At 42.7% G+C, this 26,655-nt stretch overlaps 1 protein-coding gene across 1 annotated transcript in view; it reads right to left on the bottom strand.

The window, feature by feature from the left end:
* Positions 1–3,209: 3,209 nt before the first annotated feature.
* LOC126335513 (protein yellow-like) overlaps positions 3,210–26,655 on the bottom strand; it is a 116,644-nt gene continuing 93,198 nt past the window's right edge. Inside the window, exons 3-5 of the mRNA XM_049998868.1 lie at positions 19,413–19,826; positions 15,360–15,727; positions 3,210–5,926 (exon numbers count right to left, since the gene is read on the bottom strand). Coding sequence (XP_049854825.1) covers positions 5,710–5,926; positions 15,360–15,727; positions 19,413–19,826 — 999 coding nt within the window. The 3' untranslated portion in view covers positions 3,210–5,709. The remainder of the gene's footprint in view (positions 5,927–15,359; positions 15,728–19,412; positions 19,827–26,655) is intronic.

Below are 26,655 nucleotides of genomic sequence, written 5' to 3'. Positions count from 1 at the left end.
ATTGCATTTGAGTTGGTTGAAGCCTTCGCAGAGATCACAGCCAACAACGCCGTGCGGTATTTATGTTTGTAAATATCATTATAAGAGGATGGTTCACATGCAAACTATCAACATTTATTCGTATATACGAGACGTAATACTAAAATTACAGATACAGAATTTTTTAATATTGTCTTTATCTTATAATACAACCACTTCATTGCTTCGGAGCTCCACAGGTACCTCGTGAAAATAGTCCTTTTGGTTGTAACCGCAGACACTCTTGCGCTGTGGTTTCCACTTCTTCATCATCTCTGAAACACTTGGCTCCCAACGCTGCCTTGAGTCGTCCGAACAGTGAATGCGGTGTTATGTGAGTAAAGTAGGAGTTCAAGACACTCAAATTCTATATCCTGTATTGTTGCTACGGTGGGACGGTTGCAGCAAAACATCTGCAGGCAGAAGCCCTCGTCGTTTTCTCTGATTGTAGGGAGAATGTGATTTAGTAGCAGATTTGTAAATGAGTTATGGTCACTCATAATCCCTTTTCCATGTAATCCTTCAGAATAACCAATTTTGCACCCTAAAAGAAAGTAGGTATGAGTTTTCCTACCGACAGATAAAAGCGAATTTCGTTTTCTTTTTTTGTTCAAAGAGTTATGGCTCCATACTTGCTCGATCTTTTTGTTCTATTCAGATATCCATTACCTTCGACCTGAAAGCGACACAGATTTTCCTCACAGGCATCCAATCGTCTATACCTCAAATCTATGGTCAGCTAGCCTGACAAACATCATGCGGACGATTTATTGAATCGAAGCATTTCACGGACAATACTGTGTGCTGAAGTAACTCTAATATCGAATAACGTCGGTATTTCGTTTAAAATTCTACTCCTGTTTTTCTCTTTCACTGCAGCAACGTTTTCGTTCGTCACCAGGCAGTGTGCATGACACATGCACGGAGCGTCTTCCACAGAAGGTACACCTCTTTTAATTGAGATGACAAAACACACGCACAGGTGGTAGCAGTATCGCATACGCAAGGTATAAAAGGGAAGTGTTTTGCCGGGTCAGTTGTCAAGAATGCAATGTCAAGAATGCGCCGTGCAAGCTGAAGATGGCTCCATAATGGTGTTGGCTGTCTTCGCATGGAATGGACTACGTCCTTTGGTCACCGATCATTGACTGGAAAGGATTATGTTCGGCTGCTTGGAGACCATCTGCAGCCATCTATAGACTTCATGTTTCCAAACAGCGATGGAATTTTGGTGAACGATAACGCGCCTCGCCAGCGGGCCACAGTTGTTCGTGATTGGTTCGAAGAACATTCTAGACAGTTGGAGCGAAGGCTTTGGCCACCCATGTCGCCGGACGTGAACCCATCCAATATTTATGCAACTTAATCGAGAGGTGTTTGCGCGCACAAATTCCTGTACTGGTAACATTTTCGCAGTTATGGATGGTTATAGCGTCAGCATTGCTCGATATTTCTGCAGGGGACTTCCAAAGACTAGAGTCCATGCCACGTCGAGTTGCTGTTCTAATCCGAGCAAATGAGGTCCAAAAAAACACGATATCAGGAGGTGTTCAAATGGCTCTGAGCACTACAGGACTTAATTTCTATGGTCATCAGTCCCTTAGAACTTAGAACTACTTAAACCTAACGAACCTAAGGACATCACACAACACCCAGCCATCACGAGGCAGAGAAAATCCCTGACCCCGCCGGGAATCTAACCCGGGAACCCGGGCGTGGGAAGCGAAAACGCTACCGCACGACCACGAGATGCGGACCTCAGGAGGTGTCCCATGGCTTTCGTCACGTCAGTGTAAATTATTCGCACCATTCGGGCACCTACTCCAGGAACACACACGAATCACTGTACTGTACTTTAATCCTACGGTGAATTTTCACAGGTTTAACAGCTTCACTACCCCAAAAAGTGATCACAAATCTGGGCTGAAACGCGGTGCAGGTCGACTGTACACAAAAATAGCTGCCTTTTGCGTGATGCAACAACAGCACTCGAACTGTTTGTCGTTTGTCGGAACCACTGCTTAAATAGGTAAGTCACGTCAGTGTAAATTTGACGTATTGCAGACGTCAACCATTTTCTCAAAGGATCATCGTCAGGTGACTAGGTGACTAAATATTTAATAAAATGCCACTGTTGGTGTTTGCAACACTTCCTTCCCGAAGTATACACTGACTGCCAGGCATGTTATTCAGTAAGACTTGATTTGTTGCCTCTCCTATTTGGCTATATGATGACACTTTCACCAGCATAATCTTTCAAGCTTCCACAAGACTGACCTTTTAATGCAAAATTTCTGCAAATACAGTCTGTTTGAAGGAGAACGTAAACTGAACTGTCTGATATGTGGATAATGCGGTCACACTGTTCTAGAAGAAAATATTTACTGGTTTAAGAACACAAACCGGTGTAAGTGACATGTGAACAGCACTCCAATGGAAGCAGGGCGTGGCCAACAGTTCATCCTTGCAAACCGTCGAGCACCTGAGCATTAAAATAGCAGCACTGGTGAGCTCCCCATTTTTCAACATTGAGACATCTACCCAAGAGCGTGAATTCTGGTTCGAAGTGTGTGCGTAGTCTTCTCAGTCGACTTTTAATCGAATGTGACTCCTTGCTGCAGATTTGGTATCAAGTGTGAATCTTTATTTTAATACTGAGTTTAGATAACACTGAATGACTGATGTGATAAAACAGCGAAAAATATTTAGTGCAGTTTTCGATATCTTCCTCAGCTCTTTGAGGTTTATGTACGTTTATTTCAAGAATAATTTCATGATAGTTACTTTGTAAAAGTATAACTCGTAAGATTTTCGCTTGATTTGCGTCTAGAAATTTATACTTTAGACTTGAAATGACAAAGGCACTAATTCTGGTACTAACTTTTAACAATCACAATTCGTCACTGCGTGTATAATTCGCATATTTTTGTATTTATTCTTATGTATTGTAATTGAGGGCTAACACAGTTTTGACTAGAGACACGAGTTTCGTGATATTAATTACAATTTCTATTAAAGAAAGTAAATTTATTAAAATTTTTATTTTACAGTTTATTGTTTGAAATATAACTGGATTTTGCGTTAATTTATCACGACTTTTCATTACGAATAAAGCCACAAAACTGTAAAGTTATATCGTTATGGAAGACAAAGGAACAAAGGAACATTGCGTTTACAGTTTAACAACGATACTTCGAAAATAAAATTTATTTTAAAAACAATTTCGTGTAACCGCAGAAACAAGAACATGAGAGTGCAAAAAGTTACAAAAAGATGGTAATTATAAAATTCTGTTGAGTATGTACAAAAATAAATAACAAACATATTAACAACATCATAAAGTCCTTTTCGTGGACGGTGGTCTGTTTTTATGTAAACTCAGGAGAGATTTTCCATTTGTGTATTAGTTATTACTCTAGTACGTATCTAACGTACTACTGTACATTCCAAGTTAAATGTGTTGGCGCATGGCAGCAAAACAGGTCACTGACGTAAGTTTATTTAAAATATAATAGTTTTTCACTTTTAACAACAACCCTTTACGAATGTACATTCTATTCTTTTGACGTGTGCTAAAGTCTATATGGTAAGCCTACCATAAAAATACACGGATCTCTTTGGCACAGGAAATAAAAGTGGAATATGAAAAGATCGAACGAAGTCTTTAATATGCTTTTCTGCCACTTACGAAAGATGGTGCCAACATTACGGGTTGAATCGTCGCTAGTATCATGACTGTTAATGATGATTAATTCACAAGTTACACTCAGAATCGGTCAGCAGTGTTCTGAAAAAAATTGACGGTATAAAAATGGATTGGTGTCACTGCAGAAATGACCAGTGAAATGCAGTAGACATCGAGGAACAAATGCTACATGCTGTTAATGAGACTTTTCAATTATTATTTTTATTTCGCGTTCTTGAATATAATTTTCTATAGATGACTAAGTATAGGAAATACTAACATTTTAGACACTGCAATGAAGTGTCAAGTAATTAATATCTAAATTTGAACTTCTGGAAGAAAGAGATGCCGTGAGAAATTCGTTGGTTTAGCTTAAACAGACAGTTGCATGTTTCATTTAATGTGAGTACAGGGATTATTAACTGTTTATACAAGTAAGAAGCACTTGTTGATTTGTGCATATAAAAAAAAATTCGAACAAATATGGTCTGATTCCGTTAACCATTACGGCTAGTTTTAGAACGCTAATTCAAGCGATTTTACTATCAAATCCGTAGCTACAGAATCCGATTTTGCTGTACAAGATTGTATACTGTACATAAACGTTATTATACATTAGCAAACCGTAGACGGTCAGGTAAAGGTATATGATAGGTATTGTCGTTTAAACTTGATATTGACTTGTGTGTCTTCAGTGTCTGAGAAGGGAGGGAAGAAAAAAGTAACAAACTGTGGCCATAGCTTGAATTACGTAAAAGTTTGTCTAGAAATAGAATCTGCAATACAGATTTCTTTTAGCCGAAATATCTAATAATTTCACAATAATTCTGAATGTGAACCTCAGCTACTGTTCCTATGGTGTGAGAAAACTTATTGGTCTGTGTGTATTATTCAGTAAGATTTAAGTTTAATGTGATAAAAAATATTGTGTACATAAGCTTTTCGGACCAGTTATCACCTATGTGAAAATGCAATGAATCCAAGTAATGTCAGGAAGCAGCTCAGAGATTAATACAACATCAGTTTAATAAGGGACTTTCCTTTTGCTGGTCGACAGACAACTGAAAAGTGCATTTGTAGCTGACTGACGCTCGTGGGAACATGATTATACGAGGGCTGTCCAGAAAGTAAGTTACGATTGATCGCGAAATGAAAATCACAGTGAAATTCAGAAATGTTTCATTTGTAACAGTTAGCTACACCTTTCAGCTACTTCTCTACGTAGTCGCCGTTCTGACTCAGACATTCGTCGTAGCGTTGTACCAACTTTACAATACCGTCATCATAGAAGGCAGCCGCCAGTGATTTCCGCCAATTCTCTACGCTGGCCTAAAGCTCGTGGTCTGTGCCAAAATGTTGTCTTCGTAGCCAGCGGTTCTTTTGAGCAGAGATGAAGCTGAGTGGGAGACAATTACGGGCTGTATTGTGGGTAACCAAACATTTCTAATTGAACACGATGCAGGAACACCTTCATTGCCCCTGCAGAATGAGGCTGAAAATTGTCTTGAAGAAGAAACCGCACGGCAGTTATGTAATGTTGGTTGCATAGCTTCAGGGGAAAATTCTCACCAGGCCCTCGTACTTGGCGGGAGACACTATTTTCTATAACATCTTTACGCGCTCACTGAGAGCTCAGGATTGAAAAGAGCGACATAATTCTACCTACAGTCATACTAGGGACACTGCCCAACACATCTTTGCAAAGCTTTATCGGATTTTCGTAGTCGTTTCTATTTCGCGACCGATCGTAACTTACTTTCTGGACAGCCCTCGTATGGTAGTTTTGCTGCAGTACAGATATTACGTTACAGCTGAATTGAGTAAATGAGTAAATAAGAACAAAGGTAATTTTCCAGTTTGTTCGTGATACTTCTCAGACTAATTTTGCGGGAGGAGAGATGAAAAGGCAAAAGTTTTGGAAAGTAGTAACGAGACGAGGCTGGATTGGAGAACGACGCAACGGTCCGGGCAACAGGTGACCTCTGCGAGGTCCGGTGGCGCGCGCTCTAGAAGCCGTCGAAGACGAGGGTGTTGTTGAGCAGTCCGGGGCCGAAGTAGGGCCCGACGGCGGGCGCGAGGCGTATCCGGAGGATGCGCATGTTGATCTCGTGCGGGTTGTAGGTGCGCCGGAAGAACTTCTGGAAGCGCGAAGACAGCATCCACACGCTGTAGTCGTCGCGCGGTGCCAGGATCAGCTCCGACGAGAACTGGATCAGGTCAGGGCTGCAACAGCGAGACCAGTGCGCCCTCAGCACTCCACCCGTGTGCACCACTGTATACAAAGAGGTCTACACAAAGTTGCCTCCAAAAAAAGTAAACATACCAGGCACGAAACTAGTCACGGCCAGAGCGTGGAAAACAGACCCGGCCTTTGGTAATCGCTTCGTTTCTACAGGAAAAGACTCCATACATAGCCGAAGCTAGTTTTAGATAATTACACTACTGGCCATTAAAATTGCTACTCCAAGAACAAATGAAGATGATAAACGGGTATTCACTAGACAGAGATATTATACAAGAGTTGACATGTGATTTCATTTTCACGCAATTTGGGTGCAAAGATCCTGAGAAATCAGTACCCAGAACAACCACCTCTGGCCGTAAAAACAGCCATGATACACCTGGGCATTGAGTCAAACAGAGCTTGGATGGCGTGTACGGGTACAGCTGCCGATGCAGCTTCAACACGATAGCACAGTTCACCAAGAATAGTGACTGGCGTATTGTGACGAGCCAGTTGCTCGGCCAGACGTTTTCAGTTGGTGAGAGATCTGGAGAATGGGCTGGCCAGGGGAGCAACCAAACAATTTCTGTATCCAGAAAGGCCCTGACAGGACCTGCAACACGCGGTCGTGCATTATCCCTGTTGAAATGTACGGTTTCGCAGTGATCGAATGAAGGGCACAGCCACAGGTCGTAACATATCTGAAATGTAACGTCCACTGTTCAAAGTGTCGTCAATGCGAAGAAGAGGTGACCGAGACGTGTAACCAATGGCACCCTATACCATCACGCCGGGTGATACACCAGTATGGCGATGACGAATACACGCTTCCAATGTGCGCTCGCCACGATGTCGTCGAACACATCATGATGCTGTAAACAGAACCTGGATTCATCCGTAAAACTGACGTTTTGCCATTCGTACACCCAGGTTCGTCGCTGAGTACGCCATTGCAGCCGCTCCTGTCTGTGATGTAGCGTCAAGGGTAACCGCAGCCATGGTCTCCCAGCTGATAGTCCATGCTGCTGCAAACGTCGTCGAACTGTTCGTGCAGATGATTGTTGTCTTGGAATCGTCCCCATCTGCTGACTCAGAGATCGAGACGTGGCTGCACGATCCGTTACAGCCATGCGGATAAGATGCTTGTCATCTCGACTGCTAGTGATACGAGGCCGTTGGGACCCAGCACGGCGTTCCGTATTACCCTCCTGAAACCTCCAATTCCATATTCTGCTAACAGTCATTGAATCTCGACCGACGCGAGCAGCAGTGTCGCGATACGATAAACCGCAATCGCGATAAGCTACAATCCGACCTTTATCAAAGTCGGAAACCTGATGGTACGCATTTCTCCTCCTTACACGAGGCATCACAACAACGTTTCACCAGGCAACGTCGGTCAACTGCTGTTTATCTATGAGAAATCGGTTGGAAACTTTCCTTATGCCAGCAAGTTGTGTCGCCACCGGCGCCAACCTTGTGTGAACGCTCTGAAAATTTGCATATCACTGCATGTTCTTCCTGTCGGTTAAATTTCGCGTCTGCAGCACGTCATCCTCGTGGTGTAGCAATTTTAATGGCCAGTAGTGTCTATCTTGTAGAGCTAACATATTTCAAGAATGTTGATTCCTATGTTACACCGTTGTTATTCACCTTCAGTATTATTGAGTGTACGAAGAGGGGATCTCACATTGATTCTACATTTCTAGATTTCCGGATGGCTTTTGATACCGAAAAGATGTAATGCAATCTAATTAATGAGAAGTGTAAGGTGATCCACAGGAGTACTAAAGGAATCCGCTACTTTTCGGTTGCGGGATAGATCACCACAAATCTAAAGACTTTTATTTCAACTAGAGACATATGGATTGCAGTTTCGATTAACTTCATTTGCAACAGTCACACGTTGTGCGGAAAGCGATTCAAAGAGTGCGTTTTATCGGGAGGACACCTACAAGATGCAACAGATGTACTGAAGAGGCTGCCAACATTACGCTCGTTCGTCATCTACTGGAGTACTGCAGTGCGATGTGGCATCCTCGTCTGATAGTATTAACGCAGGATATCGAAAAAGTTCAAAGAAGGGCAGCTCGTTTCGTACTAGCGTGAAATAGGGGGGGGAGAGTGTCACGGATATGAGACGCAAGTTGTATTGGTAATCATTAAAACAAACGCGTATTTTATTAAAAGATTCTTCCGTTGGTTCTTGGTAGAACAACATTATAATAAATGAGAAGCACCTGTTTGCTTTTCTTCTACAATATTACTTTTATTGTTAACCGGTTTTCTGCTTACAAAGCCATCTTCAGACATTTACTGAGTATTATCACCAAAGAAGTTAAATGTTAGCAGACAACATTGGAAGAGAAGTAACACATCTAGACTGAAGTAGAAACATACAGTAACTAACATCTTTGCAATGAAAAAGTAAAAAACTGAACAGTACATAAATAACAATGGAGTAGACAGGGAAACCCTTAGCACAAAATAGGAATAGCATGCCTACGTAACAGTTTCTATTAATTAACAAAAGTATTCTTATTTTGTGCTAAAGGTTTTCCTGTCTACTCCATTGTTATTTATGTTGTGTTCAGTTTTTACTTTTTCATTGCAAAGATGTTACTTACTGTATGTTGCTACTTCAGTCTAGATGTATTACTTCTGTTCCAATGTTGTCTCCTAACATTTAACTTCTTTGGTGATGGGGGCCGCGGTGGTCTCGTGGTTCTAGGCGCGCAGTCCGGAACCGTGCGACTGCTACGGTCGCAGGTTCGAATCCTGCCTCGGGCATGGATGTGTGTGATGTCCTTAGGTTAGTTAGGTTTAAGTAGTTCTAAGTTCTAGGGGACTGATGACCACAGCAGTTGAGTCCCATAGTGCTCAGAGCCATTTGAACCATCTTTGGTGATAACACTCAGTAAATGTCTGAAGATGGCCTTGTAAGCCGAAAACAACTTAACAATAAAGGTAATATTGTAGAATAAAAGCAAACTGATGCTTTTCATTTATTAAACGCGTATTTGGTTGCGGTTAGATCTATCACACAATTTCAGTCACAAACTGTCTGAATGCGAAAATATTATGTTGGCTCCTCTGTCAGGCACTTAATAGTCAATTGCGAAGTATTGGTGTAGATGTACGTAGTGCCAGACATTTTCAATGGAGTTAAAGTCGTGTAATTCAGAGGAACAGTCCTTGTGCGATACCGTGTCTGAATGTTCATCAAACCAGGAACGTATGAGTTCAGCCTCCTGAAAGGCTCGGGCTAGTATCCTGCAACATACACCACTGACATTCTAACTCACCATACTTTTAGTTCATTAATATCAACAGGCATAGTTACATGCAAGTGTAAGTTTGAGCAAAAAACACATTTTGTAAGTGTTTTACAATCCGTAGATATGCTAATGGTACGAGCCCCTGACTACCAATTCATTCTGTGAAAACTGCACATCAGTGGCGCTTTCCATTTCCGCTATATTTGCGGTGCAAGTTTTAGGCGATTGTATGCCGCGTATTTATAATAAAATGGTTAGAGAACTGCAGTGCGCGCTGTGTGAGTCGCAGGATGCTGTGACATCGCAGCGACGTTCTTTAAGTAGTGCTCTCGAGGAGTATGCTGCCAAAAATAGTTACACTTTCTGTCACGAGGTGAAAATATGGCACTGCAAGCAGTCAGAACGTAAAATGTTTCCTCTTTTGACGCTCGGCAATGTGTGTTATTTCCTTTGTGAAGTGACTGTTGGTGTAAAGAGTTAAGAGGGTTAAAGTGTTTCGTAGAAAACACAACGGTTGCTGAGAAGAAAGACCGTACACTGCTGGTAAAGTTTTTTTATCAGGACGGCAGTGATATTAGCTCTGCATTGCAGGAATATCGATAACACAAACAGTTGGGAAGAGCGGCCATATCAGTAAAATGGGCTAAAGAATGTGATCAAGATATCTGAAGAAAGTGCTGAAATAGGTTGTGCGAAAAGGGGGGGGGGGGGGCGGTGCATTCCCAAGGAAGTTGTTGGTGATGTTGTAGCTATAGCAGATCGCGAAGCACTTGCCTCAAATCCTGAAGCCAATGCTCTAGCTGGGTCACGGAAATCGATATTGCAAAAGATTATGTGGCGCATTTTACACTGATATCTGTACAAGATTCAGAATTTGCACCAAATGAAGTCCCAAGATGGGCTTCAGAGCCGTGACTTTGCCGTTCATTATCTGTTACTCATAGAAAAGGATGCCATGTGGCCGGAGAATATTCTTTGCATGGACGAGGCACATTTTACTGTGCACACTGTAGTGAATGCACAGAACTGCCGCATACGGGGATCTTCTATGCAGCATATTGTGCAGGAACAACCACTGCACTCAGCTTATTTGTCCGTGTGGTGTGGTTTCACTCCTTCATTCTCGGTACGTTTTCCTTCTAGGCGATGACACCTCAGGAACGTCTTAGTTGTACACTGATATCTGCATGTTACAAGGACAGCCTAGTGTAACGTGTGATTCAAGCTTTGCAAGACCGCAGCCACTATTATGTAGGAGATGGAACGAAACGACATGTCGCTTGCCAGATGAAATATTTGCTTTCGGATACCTTTGTTAACGATCTCATCATCACTAGGCAATTTAAAGGCGTGTGGCCATCCAGATCGACCGAACTAAATCCATGTGACTTCTGGTTGTGGGGATATCTGAAGGATAGCGTACGTCGACGTATGGCTCTGATTGCACTGGCTGTATTGCGGGCAAGTGTCGACCATGCAATGCTACAGATGCAGCACGTTGCCGAGTACGGAGACCCGTACAGACCATATGTTGTAACTTATGACCGTGTCAGCTAATAAACCTGCCAGAACCGCTCTTATCACATGTTTGATCGTTTTTCCTCTCGTCCTGCGCCCACTTCACACTCTTACTTCTTACAGCACCATATTTTCACCTGGTGGCAGAAATTGGAAGTACTATTTTGTCAGCATAAACCGCAAGCGCAGAAATGAAGTAACATACATACGGTGTTTCACCGTACTGCGATGTATACAGTCCGTACAGAACCACGAATACCCCTAGCTGCATACAGGCGTTGATATAGAGGGTGTTTCAAAAATGACCGGTATATTTGAAACGGCAATACAAACTAAACGAGCAGCGATAGAAATACACCGTTTGTTGCAATATGTTTGGGACAACAGTATATTTTCAGGCAGACAAACTTTCGAAATTACAGTAGTTACAATTGTCAACAACAGATGGCGCTGCGGTCTGGGAAACTCATAGTACGATATTTTCCACATATCCACCATGCGTAGCACTAATATGGCGTAGTCTCTGAATGAAATTACCCGAAACCTTTGACAACGTGTCTGGCGGAATGGCTTCACATGCAGATGAGATGTACTGCTTCAGCTGTTCAATTGTTTCTGGATTCTGGCGGTACACCTGGTCTTTCAAGTGTCCCCACAGAAAGAAGTCACAGGGGTTCATGTCTGGCGAATAGGGAGGCCAATCCACGCCGCCTCCTCTATGTTTCGGATAGCCCAAAGCAATCACACGAGCATCGAAATATTCATTCAGGAAATTAAAGACGTCGGCCGTGCGATGTGGCCGGGCACCATCTTGCATAAACCACGAGGTGTTCGCAGTGTCGTCTAAGGCAGTTAGTACCGCCACAAATTCATGAAGAATGTCCAGATAGCGTGATGCAGTAATCGTTTCGGATCTGAAAAGTGGTCCAATGATTCCTTTGGAAGAGATGGCGGCCCAGGCCAGTACTTTTTGAGGATTCAGGGACGATGGGACTGCAACATGGGGCTTTTCGGTTCCCCATATGCGCCAGTTCTGTTTATTGACGAAGCCGTCCAGGTAAAAATAAGCTTCGCCAGTAAACCAAATGCTGTCCACATGCATATCGCTGTCATCAATCCTGTGCACTATATCGTTAGCGAATGTCTCTCATGCAGCAATGGTAGCGGCGCTGAGGGTTTGCCGCATTTGAATTTTGTATGGATAGAGGTGTAAACTCTGGCGCATGAGACGATACGTGGACGTACGCGTCATTTGGACCGCAGCTGCAACACGGCGAACGGAAACCCGAGGCCGCTGTTGGATCACCTGCTGCACTAGCTGCGCGTTGCCCTCTGTGGTTGCCGTACGCGGTCGCCCTACCTTTCCAGCACGTTCATCCGTCACGTTCCCAGTCCGTTGAAATTTTTCAAACAGATCCTTTATTGTGTCGCTTTTCGGTGCTTTGGTTACATTAAACCTCCGTTGAAAACTTCGTCTTGTTGCAACAACACTGTGTTCTAGGCGGTGTAATTCCAACACCAGAAAAATCCTCTGTTCTAAGAAATAAACCATGTTGTCCACAGCACACTTGCACGTTGTGAACAGCACACGCTTACGGCAGAAAGACGACGTACAGAATGGCGCACCCACAGACTGCGTTGTCTTCTATATCTTTCACATCACTCGCAGCGCCATCTGTTGTTGAAAATTGTAACTACTGTAATTTCGAAAGTTTGTCCGCCTTAAAATGTACTGTTGTCCCAAGCATATTGCAACAAACGGTGTATTTCTATCGCTGCTCGTTTAGTTTTTATTGCCGTTTCAAATATACCGGTTATTTTTGAAACACCCTGTACGTCAACGGGGAAAGATGAAAATATGTGGACCGACGGACACGAACCCGGGATCTCCTGCTTGGACATGTCCTAAGGAACAGATACCATCTTCATAGTTAAGGTTCACCGGCCATTTGACCATCTTCTTCTGTGCGGATGCACGAACAGTGCTCCAACCCTTACGGGAATCGGCAAAAAGTTTAATCGGCAGGGGCACTATGAATATAGAGCGGGACAATAAGTTGGGAATGTGGGTCTCCACGGGAGGCGGGCGTGCCAGACGTACGTCCCTGCAGTCGCACTATCCTCTGTGTCCTTTGTGGCTCAGATGGGTAAAGCGTCTGCCATGTTAGCAGGAGATCCCGGGCTCGAGTCCCGGTCGGAGCACGTAATTTCAGCTGTCCCCGTTGACGTATATCAACGCCTGTATGGAGATAGGGGTATTAATTTCACGGTAAGTTTAATTATAATCACCCTGCACTTCTCTCATGCATGTCATGCCCACAACGCAATTAGGTGGCACTTAGTTTAGTAGTAAGCAGTGGTCATAACATGTATTTATCTCATTGCGCCTCCCCCCCCCCCCCCCACCTCCCCAATCTGTCATGCTATTGATCATGTTTTAGTTTAACCATTTTGAGGCGCTAGTGGTGATCTGTAATAACAGTTCATGGAAGATAAACTTCTTAGGTAATATAATAACCTTAATCTCAATAATAGGTTTCGGTAATCAATTTTCTTATCTTGAGATCTCGAGAGTCAGGTTTTGTATATTTCTCGAAACATCCGCACGTGAACTGTTCCTCGTAAACTGGCATATATGTAGCAAGTTATAAGACTCGTGCATCGGCATGTCAGAATTGTTGTTGTTGGTGTGGTCTTTAGTCCAGAGACTGGTTTGATGCACCTCCCCATGTTACTCTATCCTGTGCAAGCTTCTTCATCTCCGAGTAACTACTGCAACTTACATCCTCCTGAATCTGCTTACTGTATTCGGCTCTTGGCCTACGATTTTTACCCTCCACGCTTCCCACCATCACTAAATTGGTGATCCATTGATGCGTCAGAATATGCCCTACCAACGGATCTCTTCTTCTAGTGAAGTTGTGCCACAAATTACTGTTCTCCCCGATTCTATTCAGTAGCTCCTCACTAGTTACGTGAACTACCCATCTAATCTTCAGCATTCTTCTGTAGCACCACAGTTCGAAAGCTTCTATTCTCTTCTTGTCTAAACTATTTATCGTCCATGTTTCACATCCATACATGGCTACACTCCATACAAATACTTTCAGAAACGACTTCCTGACACTTAAATCTATACTCGATGTTAACAAATTTTTCGTCTTCAGAAACGCTTTCCTTGCCATTGCCAGTCTATATTCCTCTCTTCTTCGACCATCATCAGTTATTTTGCTCTCAAAATAGCAAAGCTCATCTCATTTCCTAATCTAATTCCCTTTGCATAACCTGATTTAATTAGACTACATTCCATTATCTTCGTTTTGCTTTTGTTGATGTTCTTCTTATATCTGCATTTCAAGACACTGCCCATTCTGTTAAACTGGTATTCCAAGTCCTTTACTGTCTCTGACAGAGTTACAATGTGTTGTGTACATAGTTCCACGTAGTCAGTGCGTTCAGAACTTTCCCACTAGAGCGCGCCCCGCGAAGCACAACAGCGCAGGTGCAGACGTCGTCCGTCTCCGCACTATGAGATGGCGCTGCCATAGAGACAGACCAATTCTGCTTCTGCCTATCCATGTATTAATATGTAACGCAGCCAAAGAGATTGCTGCTAACGTAGAACATTTTCTCCTCCAGGATAACACTCGCGCAGTGATACATGAACGCGAGAGATATTATAACGAGTGTACAGACCTCTGATTAGTCAGTCTGCATTTGTCTGAACCAGTCTGTACCAGTCTGCATTAGTGTGTACAAGTCTGTACGAGTTCTACATTTGTCTGTACCAGTCTATAGTCAAGTTTCAGTCTGAGCCCAATAAGATTACCATATTTCCGTACATAGCCATAGCGTGCAAGTGGCATTTCTAGACACTTTTGTCAGATATCTGAGATAAATGTGAGAATAAGATTAACGTACCAATACCCAAAGGAACTTCAGATTGTCAATTGTAAATAGCATCCAGGACCAAGTTAAGTAATTTTTATGCTTGTTATTATTTTAAGAAATGTGTGTGAAAATTTATCAAGTTCTGTTCAAAATTGGTCACCGTCAATCTGCTAATCTAAGCGTGCAAGTGGCATTTGTATCGTGTGACCCAACGGCAGAAGATAAACACGCCACGATAAGACCACGAGACATCTTGCTGACACTCACCTACTTCGTTAGAGCGACGAGTCAAATAATCTGATGGTGTGTGTACTGAAGGTCTTACAGTACGCACACCACTCAATGTCATCGGCAAATTTCAAAGTTGTTATTTCTTCTTCATGGATTTTAATCCCTAGTGAATTAAAACAACTATACGTACAGTTATTCAACTCTTACATCAAGCTTATGCCAGTTGTGAATGGCATAAGACAGGTGTTTGTTCTGATTAGCTGTGTAAATATTTGTTTTAATTCTGACATGCCGATGCATCAGCCTTCAGATTGTTATGTACCTGCGAATTTACGAGGAAGAGTGCTAGACATCTATTTTAAGAGATACGCAATAACTTGAAGTCGATATCTGAGGATGGTGGCACTGATTACCGAAACCGAGAAAAAAGGTTATTAATATCGATCTTGCCACAGCCGTATACGTTCTGTAATCGGTGGTAGGTGTTGGACGCGAGAGGGGAGGCGGTGCTGACCTGTAGGCGACGACGGTGGCGGTGTCGGTGGCGGGCTGCCAGGAGGCGACGGCGGCCTCTGTGACGGGGCTGATCCAGACGGCGCCGTCGCGCTGGTCCACGTGCAGCACGGCCGACTGCGACGACTTGTGGCCCACGACGGACACGGGCAGCTCCTCCAGCTCGCGCAGCGGGCCGCCGCGCAGAGCCGACGTCGGCACCGAGAAGAGCCGCGTCTCGGCCATGGGCTGGAAGTAGAGGAGGCGCGAGCCCGAGGCGGGCTGCCCGTGGCCGGCCAGGGGGTGCAGCTGCGGCTGCGGCTGCGGCTGCGGCGGGGACAGAGCCAGGCCCAGCACGCCGTCCATCAGCGTGAACGACTCGCCAGCCACCTGCCGCACAAACGCCGGCTCTCAGCTCCCAACTACAGTTGCGCTCTACCAAAACTACCGTACTTTTGGTGAAGTATATAAATGACGCAGCAAATAACAGGATTACCGGTGGCATTGGTGGCTTTGGTAGGGAAAGAGACATAAATGAATGCGTGGAAGGGAAACTGGGAGCCGACGATTCCCTTTGGGATCTGTCTGTTTTGCAAATAACACTAGTCAGCAATGAAAATTTTTCGGGCTCTAAAATTGTTAATTCTCACGCATTTTCATCTGCTGAATCAAAAAAATCACCATAAAAGTGACATATTAGCTCTTGCTTTGAAGCCAAAGTGACGTTTCACTTTTCCAGTTAACATTTTCAGTTTTGGTGGGAAATTTTGTTTTCAGAGTTGGCACACCTGGCCGATAACAAAACACAAATGTTCTTAATCTCTCTTTAAGTCATGAAAATAGACACTGTTGCTATGACGGCGAGTTTCATATAGTTTTTGCTCTAATTACAGTAGAACTTCTGGTTAGAGAGTGCTTTTGCAGTGTAGAATTCGTAAAAATGGTGTAAATAAGATGAATAATTTTTCTAACATTTGCGGTGAAATAACATTTTCCTCACACAAGCCGGCCGCGGTGGTCTCGCGGTTCTAGGCGCGCAGTCCGGAACCATGCGACTGCTACGGTCGCAGGTTCGAATCCTGCCTCGGGCATGGATGTGTGTGATGTCCGTAGGTTAGTTAGGTTTAAGTAGTTCTAAGTTCTAGGGGACTGATGACCACAGCAGTTGAGTCCCATAGTGATCAGAGCCATTTGAACCATTTGAACCTCACACAAACACAGTCAGAAGACTGTTGTGAAAACTGCCTACCAACATTATTGCGGTATGAAAGGAGGGAACTAGGATAAATCTTGGGTTCCACGTATATGTTGTAAAGCGTATTTTTTTGCACTACGAGAATGGCTGAAAAATAATAAACGATCTATGGCTTTTGCTGTGTCTGTCGTTGGGCAGGAGACTACAGACCATACAAATGACTGCTATTTCTGCTTGACTAGATATATAAGGGCAGGAATGCCTATGAAGAAAAGAAGAATAGGTCAGTACCCAAATCTTGGACCTGCTAATCGACCCCTTCCACATTCCTTCAGTTTACCACTTTCTATCCCACCAGAAAATTTTGTCTTTGAATTAGAAAATGAAAGGGTGAAACAAGAAGAAGAACCAAACAAGCCTTCCACATCCTGCGACCCTGATTTTGAGGGGCAAGATGATAAACAGCACAGACTGAGTCAAGCGGATTTGTGTGATCTGATTAAAAACCTTGAAGTGTCGAAGTAGAAGGCAGAAATTCTTGGGTCTCGACAACAGCAATGGAATCTTCTCCAATGAGATGTCACTACCTGACAGTACAGAAAAAGTCTCCCTTATTGGAGAAGAAAAACAATTTTGCAGTGACATTAATTGCTTGATGAAATCTCTGAGTTTTAACGATGATCCAACTGAATGGAGGCTACTCATAGACTCCTCCAAGCCTAGTCTGAAATCTGTGTTGTTTCACAATGGCATCCGTATTCCTTCTATTCCTGTTGGTCATACACTTCATATGAAGGAGACATATGCAATTATGAGAGCCATCTTGGCCTCAATGAAATACCATGAACGCAAACGTAAAATCCGTGGTGATCTAAGTGTCATTGGCATACTCTTAAGAATGCAATGTTGAAGATGCCCTTCTTTCAGCCCTGCGTATCACGCTGGGTTTTGTGAAAAATATTGTCAAACGTATGAACTAAGAAAGACGAGCGTTTAAGTATATAAGAGAGAAATTACCAAAATTAAGTGGTGCAAAAGTTAAGGAAGGTATTTTTATCGGGCCATAAATTCGAGAACTCGTCCAATGAACTGTGGATGAAGCCCGACTAAAATGGAATCACATGCATTCAGCGAAAATAATAGTGCAGTGAGAATGGCCAGCTTCTAGCCGAAATCTAGATCTGCACAATAAACTGTAAAAAGGACAACTGATCGCTGCAATCTATAATTTACAAGTCAATATAACAGTCGCTGATTGCAACAGCTTTCTGAATGGAAGGTAACCTGAAAAAGTAAATTAGTTACTTCAGGGAAAATTTTTGTCCGAATTTTCATAGCGAAATGAAGAGTGAGAAAACGATAAGTGTCGTATCAAATTGTTCAGTATTAATGCTATGTTATCCATGTTGCATCTTGTTAACTCCGTGGCTGTTACTGATCGTTAGTGAATGACGCCACAAATATTTTTAAATGTTTAATTTTAGTGCCATAACCGTTTTCGAACTACCATGCCCATCTTCAGGTGGCCAACATTTTTCGTTACATAGGTGCTGTGATCAACAGCATGTCGTCTGCTACGTACTGCACAACAATATTCGGGTATTTAGTGCCACTTTATCAGTTGTTTGATTAATAAAAATAGGGCAAAGTGCCCTTTTCATTGTGTGCCATTTTATTTGTAACATATGGATGTTCCCCGCCACTTTTTATTACAATTTGACGCAACATCACTATGTGACTTCCAGTGTTGTGAAAAGCACGTACATCTAATAATTTTACAGGATACGAAGATGGCAGAGCAGGTGTGTCGAAACCGGTAATAGTAATACCAACAATTACTAGCGACCGTGGCAAACTTGATTTATTTATTTATTTATTGTTCCGCAGAACCAAATTAAGGAGAAGTCTCCATGGTCATGGAACGAGTCAATACATGAAATTATAACACGATATTAGAAATAGATAAAATGAAGTATAAAAAAAACATATTCAGGTGACAAGCCGTAAGTTTAAATAAAGAAAATCAACAATGTAACACTGGAATTTGCTTAATTTTTTTAGCTCTTCCAGCAGCTCCTCGACAGAATAGAAGGAGTGAGCGATGAGGTAACCCTTCAGTTTAGACTTAAACGAGTTTGGGCTACTGCTAAGATTTTTGAGTTGTTGTGGTAGCTCATTGAAAATGGATGCAGCAGAATACTGCACTCCCTTCTGCACAAGAGTCAAGGAAGTGCATTCCACATGCTGATTTGATTTCTGCCTGAGTGAAAGCTGCTAACTCTTGGGAATAGGCTAATATTGCTATCAACAAACGACATTAAAAAAATATATACTGTGCGGGCAATGTCAGTATTCCCAGACTATTGAATAGGGGTCGACAAGAGGTTCTCGAACGTACACCACATATAGCCCGAACAGCCAGTTTTTGAACCAAAAATACCCTTTTTGAATCAGAAGAATTACCCCAAAAAATAATACCATTCGACATAAGCGTATGAAATTATGCGAAGTAGACTACTTTTCGTGTTGAAGTGTCACTTATTTCCGATACTGTTCTAATGGTAAAAAAAGCAGCATTTATTTTCTGAACAAGATCCTGGACATGGGCTTTCCACAACAGCTTACTATCTGTCCGAACGGCTAGGAACTTGAACTGTTCCGTCTCGCTTATAATATGCCCATTCTGTCTGATTCTTCAAGAGTAACATTCAGTCGCCCCCAACGATTGACACAGTGTCAAACACATACTCCAAGACTTTGCCTCATTCTTGTCATTATGAAGTGAGTGTGCAAGTGGTCTGGTTATTGGAATGAGAGTAGGTGAAGGAGGGAGGGGAGGGCGCACGGAGCACAGGTGTTGTGGGCGGGCGGGTGACACACCTGGAAGGCGCTGCGGTCAGGGTGCGGCCACATGTAGGACTGGCTGACCCTCCAGGCGGAATCGCGTCCCGCGTCGTAGACGACGAGCCCGGGCGCGGCGCTGTCGCTCATGTAGACGAAGACGTCGTCGCACGAGCGCGAGCCCTCGTCGTCGATGACGAGGTTGGTGAGCAGCGAGCTGGGGCGCAGCACGTCCTGCGGGAAGGTGACGGAGCGCACGGGCGCGTCGGTGCGCAGGTCGAACACGACGAGCTTGGGCGGGCAGGCGCGCGTGAAGGTGCCCAGCGAGTCCATGAGGCCGCTGTCCAGCACCCACAGCCGGTCGCAGCGGTCGGCGCGCGCCCGGTACACCGACACCAGCGTCGAGCAGTTGGGCCGCGACGCCGTCGAGTGCCACGCCCAGCTGGGGTACGCCTGCAACCCACCACACCCACACTCGCGACACTTCGCGTCAGCACACCACCACGTACCGAGGTTGTGCAGGGAAACAGGACAGCAGTTCCCATATTTTTCCTGAAGTAGAAGCCGTTTTACAAATAAAACGGTTTACTGTGTCAACATTTATTTATTCCTTTACTACACGTTTCTATGGCTCAAACCATAATCTTCAGGTGGAGATTTGGTACTTATAAGGTGAAAAAAAAAATTCGTAACAGTAAACAGTAATGAATTACCTCGAAGGAAACGATCAATTTACACACAGTCAACACGGATCCAGCAAACATAGTTCTTGTGGAACACAACTAGATCTTTAATCGCACGAACTGTTGAGTGCTATTGATAAGGGATTTCAAATTGATTCTGTATTTCTGGATTTCCGGAAGGCTTTTGACACTGTACCACACAAGCGGCTTGTACTGAAATTTCGTGCTTACGGAATGTCGTCTCAGTTATGTGACTTTTTACGGCGTAAAGTTAGCGCTGCCATTCCAGTCGGGAATCTCCAGAGAAGAGACGGCTGTGAGAACAGGTCAGCCAATCGCACGCTGACCGACCTCCCTCCATGAAAAGATAATTAACTCAAGACCCTAAGCTGTCGACAGGCGTCGATATACATCAACGGGGACAGTTGAAAATGTGTGCCCCGACCGGGACTCGAACCCGGGATCTCCTGCTTACATGGCAGACTCTCTATCCGTCCGAGCCACGGAGGGCACAGAGGATAGCGCGGCTGCAGGGATTTATCCCTTGCACGCTCCTTGTGGCACCCACATTCCCAACTTAATGTCCACACACTACATTCGTGGTGTCCCTGCCCGTTGTCTGTTGTTGTGGTCTTCAGTCCTGAGACTGGTTTGTTGCAGCTCTCCATGCTACTCTATCCTGTGCAAGCTGCTTCGTCTCCCAGTACCTAGTGCAACCTACATCCTTCTGAATCTGCTTAGTGTATTCATCTCTTGGTCTCCCTCTACGATTTATACCCTCCACGCTGCCCTCCAATGCTAAATTTGTGATCCCTTGATGCCTCAGAACATGTCCTACCAACCGATCCCTTCTTCTACTGAAGTAGTGCCACAAACGTCTCTTCTCCCCAATCCTAATCAATACCTCCTCATTAGTTATGTGATATACCCATCTAATCTTCGGCATTCTTCTGTAGCACCACATTTCAAAAGCTCCTATTCTCTTGTCTAAACTATTTATCGTCCACGTTTCACTTCCATGCATGGCTACACTCCATACAAATATATTCAGAAACGACTTCCTGACACTTATATCTATACTCGATCTTAACAAATTTCACTTCTTCAGAAACGTTTTCCTTGCCATTGCCAGTCTACATTTTATATTTCTCTACTTCGACCATCATCATTTATTTTGCTCCCCAAATAGCAAAACTCCTTTACTACTTTAACCGTCTCATTACCTAATCTAATTCCCTCAGCATCGCCAGACTTAATTCGACTACATTCCATGAACCTCGTTTTGCTTTTGTTGATGTTCATCTTATATCCTCTTTTCAAGACACTGTCCATTCCGTTCAACTGCTCTTCCAAGTCCTTTGCTGTCTCTCACAGAATTACAATGTCATCGGCTTGCTCAATATACAGATTGAATGAAATTGGGGAAAGGCTACAACCTTGTCTCACTCCCTGCCCAACCACTGTTTCCCTTTCATGCCCCTCGACTCTTATAACTGCCATCTGGTTTCTGTACAAATTGTAAATAGCCTTTCGCTCCCTGTATTTTACCCTTGCCACCTTTAGAATTTGAAAGAGAGTATTCCAGTCAACATTGTCAAAAGCTTTCTCTAAGTCTACAAATGCTAGAAACTTAGGTTTGCCTTTCCTTAATCTTTCTTCTAAGATAAGTCGTAAAGTCAGTATTGCCTCATGTTTTCCAATATTTCTACGAAATCCAAACTGATCTTCCCCGAGGTCGGCTTCTACCAGTTTTTCCATTCGTCTGTAAAGCATTCGCGTTATATTTTGCAGCTGTGACTTATTAAACTGATAGTTCGGTAATTTTCACATCTGCCAACACCTGCTTTCTTTGGGATTGGAATTATTATATTCTTCTTGAAGTCTGAGGGTATTTCGCCTGTCTCATACATCTTGCTGAGCAGATGGTTGAGTTTTCTCAGGACTGGCTTTTCCAAGGCCGTCAGTAGTCCAATGGAATGTTGTCTACTCCCGGGACCTTGTTTCGACTCAGGTCTTTCAGTGCTCTGTCAAACTCTTCACGCAGTATCTTATCTCCCACTTCATCTTCATCTACATTCTCTTCCATTTCCATAATATTGTCCTCAAGTACATCGCCCTTGTGTAGATCCTCTATATACTCATTCCACCTTTCTGCTTTCCCTTCTTTGCTTAGAACTGGGTTTCCATCTGAGCTCTTGATATTCATACAAGTGGTTCTCTTTTCTCCAAAGGTCTCTTTAATTTTCCTGTAGGCAGTATCTATCTTACCCCTAGTGAGATAAGCCTCTACATCCTTACATTTGTCCTCTAGCCATCCCTGCTTAGCCGTTTTGCAGTTCCTGTCAATGTCATTTTTGAGACGTTTGTATTCCTTTTTGCCGGCTTCATTTACTGCATTTTTGTCTTTTCTCCTTTCATCAATTAAATTCAATGTTTCTTCTGTTACCCAAGGAGTTCTACTAGCACTCGTCTTCTTACCTACTTGATCCTCTGCTGCCTTCACTACTTCATCCCTCAGAGCTACCCATTCTTCTTCTACTGTACTTCTTCTCCGATCCGTAGAACGCCCGTTTTCTTTCTCCTGATAACGACATCCTCTTGAATAGTCCCCGCCCGGAGATCCGAATGGGGGACTATTTTACCTCCGGAATATTTTACCCAAGATGTCGCCATCATCATTTAACCATACAGTAAAGCTGCATGCCCTGCATTACGGGTTTAGTTTCCCCTTGCTTTCAGCCGTTCGCAGTACCAGCACAGCAAGACCGTTTTGATTATTGTTTCAGGGCCAGATCAGTCAATCATCCAGACTGTTGCCCCTGCAACTACTGAAAAGGATGCTGCCCCTCTTTAGGAACCACACGTTTGTCAGGCCTATCAACAGATAGCCCTCCGTTGTGGTTGCACCCACGGTACGGCCATCAGTATCGTTGAGGCACTCATTACTCGCGGCAGACAACCTTACCGTGTCCCGTAAGAGTTCGGGCAATGCGTGTGCATCCAGCACAAGAGTAGAAGGTTAATGGCCGGTTAGCCTTAGCTATTCGAAGATTGTATTCATTAAAATAAAGGCCTTTTTCGTTGCGGGGGAATCAACAACTTTCTCTTCCGAATGCGTAAATATGTTGTTGACACTGACCTACGTAGGGTGAAACGATCAGCATAATAAAATAAGGGAAATCACTGCTCGCATGGAAAGATAGAGGTCTTTGTTTCTACGCACGCTATACGAGATTGGAATAATAGAGAATTGTGAAGGTGTTTCGATGAACCCTCTGCCAGACACGTAAGTATTATTTGCAGAGTATTCTTGCAGATATAGGTGTAGATGTACGTACAAGGCAAGTAGAATCGAGAAAACGCTCCATATTGCTGCTTATTGCAAGTGCTCCTTACTGTGCATTTGCTTACACTGTCTCAGCAAAGACGTTGTCAAGTCTGTGGTAGATTTGCTTACTTTGAGTACTAAGATAATTCTAAAGTGCAATTGCTCCAGTTTAGATATTTGTTACTATTCGTCAAAATGGCATTACTATATTTATTAAATGGATGTACGTATGTAATTAACATATAAGAAAAATTTTGTTACCACAACAATGTATTCAAAATCTGGGACCTGCACGGTTAAACTGCTAGTTCTTTACCTATTTATTCTTTAAATTTAAAATAGATTCACAATTAGCAAGAAGTCTAAATTCAGTAACAACTCACAAAACTACACTAATTTATGTGTCCATCTGTCTGATTGAAGGCTCGTGCGATTCGGCCGTCCACTTATGTAGTAGAATGAAATAGCTGCAGCCGTCCTTTCAATGTTATTTATTATATAGATACCTGTTTCCGTGACTCACTACACAATCTTCATGCGGTAACTGACGCTGAGGGGGTGGACTCAAAGCGTACACACAGTCCCGTCGCACTAGTCATGGCCTGCACCCAGTGATGGTTGCAGACACAACACTGCTATTACTGTAGTCTAAGAAAGCCATCTCATAGACGTCGGCCACTGCTGGTGTCGTGTATACGATTGGAAACTACCCCTCAGAGTCAGTTAAGGCCTGAAGATGGTTCAGTGAGGCACCGAATCTGGTTGCTATATACTAAATAACATTCATTTTGTTACATAAATTAATTTTGCTTCTACCATTCATGACTTTTATTTTTTTTTGCAGACGTCCATATTCTGTTACATCCCAGCCATATGTTTTTTTTTTCAATAAAAGAAAAATGAACGCATGGCCATTTGATAAAAACAATAATTGAATTTTGATGTGCAAAAGGGAATAGCTAAATTCCACTAATTGTACCTTACTGTTATCTTTGTATTCAAGGAGCGCAAACATATTTCTGAATCTGTAACATCTTTCAAGTAACAGTGCAAACAAACGCACAGTGAAGGCCAAATGCATAAGTAATAGTACGGAGCATTTCTTCGACTATACTTAGCTGATAGGTACACTGTACTCCTTTACATTCATATTAACAGTGCGTTTTCTGAAAAACCAACTGTACTACCACCAAAAGACGCAACATAACCTGCCTTTGGTCTGCTGCTGTGGAAACGCGTCTATGGTTTCCACTAACCCCATCAAAGTAACTATGCAATTCTCCACCTGAAATCGACGGTGTGAACCATCAAAACGCGTAGTTAAGAATTAATAGGTGACTGACGTAGTGAATTCTTTTATTTACTTTATCAGCAGTCGCACCCCACATGATACCATCCCTTATGGACGAAAGATTCAGAAGTCGTTTTGTACCGTGACCTATGATCTCTTGTATTTTACGTTTTGCGCACGTATATCCTTGATTAATTTACTGAATCAAACCGTTTTTCTTGTAAGACTGTTTTTATCCGAGGGGTTAATTTTTTATACTTGAGATCAGTTTCGACTTGTTTGTTCTATAAAGTGACCAAAACAGTCACAAAATCAAAGGACCTGGCGTACCTGTTGCGGCAATATGAGGACCTCCCTCTAAGAAGGCTGTATATCACTATGTAATAATTTTCAGGAAGTTCCTCTAGAACTATTATGTATGATCAAGGGGTACAGTATTTATTATACAACAGTGACTTGTATTTAGCATATTTTACAAAATTTAGAAAGTTATCTTTATTTTTATGTACCTTTTCGTGAAAGGACATTGCGTGTGGTGTAAAAGTACATTGTGGAATACTATCGTATACAAACAAAAAAATAATGTTCTCCTACAGTGGCAAAAGTTATGTGAAATATTAACAGATTACATTATCTGATATACCTAATTAATATTTCGCATTTATTTAAACTTACCGAAGAAAGACTGATTCTACAGAGGATACGAAACAGTAACTAAGAAAAAGTCAAACAGAGGAAAAATAAGCTGAATTGTTCACTCAGACGGCAAGTTCACAGAAAATTTCCTGTATTCTATATCAAATTATCTATACATTCCACAAGAAACTCATTTTCTATGCCGAATGAGGAATAAACTCATTATACAACAAAGACATTTAGGACTGACAGAAGACATCAAAAAAGTTGAAAGAATTTTGTATTCTTGCGAAATAGTGGACAGAGTTTGACGAATGCGATACTGATCTTTAGTAACAATAATTAAAACTAAGGCGTTTTAGATTGCAACGTTATCCTCCGACTGCGAAAATATTTCGTTCGAAGCCATGTGCGTACGGAGAAATGATCATTGTAATAAAATAAGAGAAATTAGAGCTCGTGCGGAAAGATTTAAGTGTTCGTTTTTGCCGCACGCTGTTAGAGAGCGGAAACGGCTGAGAAATAATGTGAAAGTGGTTCGATAAACCCTCTACTAGGTAGTTAACTGTTAATTGCAGAGTAGTCATGTAGATGTAGATATGGAAAACCTCATAACAGGAATACGGATGTTAACTTAGAGCTTACTTTCTCTTTTGTCTTTAGCAGACAGTGACGTACCCAAAGGTGAATGACATTATGACTAAAAGGTAGATACACTGAATGTGGGTCATCTGCATTGATATTTAACCATGTAATTAGTAATTTTGAAGTTTGAGTCACACGTCACAATACTTTCAGGAATACTGACAGCAACAAAGTCAGTCTGGCTCATTTGCATTATAATGATAGATGTGCTTAAGAAAGCAAATATTAAGGACTTCGATTCATAGGTAATCATGTCGTCCATTGCTCTTCTTTTTTCCGGTTAATGCAAGATTACCGTACCAGGGCAGAAATCTATGTCCCGAAACAATTAATGTTTGCTATACTATTGTAACATGTTTTGTCAAAGCAAGAAGTTGTGCAAAAGTGTCATTGTCGTATTGTTGTTTTGCCCAAACCAAAGGCCAGACCAAATATAATATTCTGGTGTACAAATTTTACGTTATAATGATATACAAGGCTCTTGCACGTACCACATTTATTGTAGTTTTTTCAGGCACGTTGTTACCAGATGCGGAACTTGCATCGTTCCTCGTAGTTTTCTTGACTTCTGCTTCCAATCTGATCGATAGATTTTCCTTTCTCTGCATTTACTTAACGATACAGTATCCTATCTTTTTCACTGCTACACAACGGTCTTCCAGGATGGTCAACTTTAGAACTGCAAATAGCTCAACTTTT

Source organism: Schistocerca gregaria, chromosome 2 (genome assembly GCF_023897955.1).
Source record: "Schistocerca gregaria isolate iqSchGreg1 chromosome 2, iqSchGreg1.2, whole genome shotgun sequence".
Taxonomy (NCBI): domain Eukaryota; kingdom Metazoa; phylum Arthropoda; class Insecta; order Orthoptera; family Acrididae; genus Schistocerca; species Schistocerca gregaria.
This window is presented reverse-complemented; position numbering and strand designations above follow the sequence as displayed.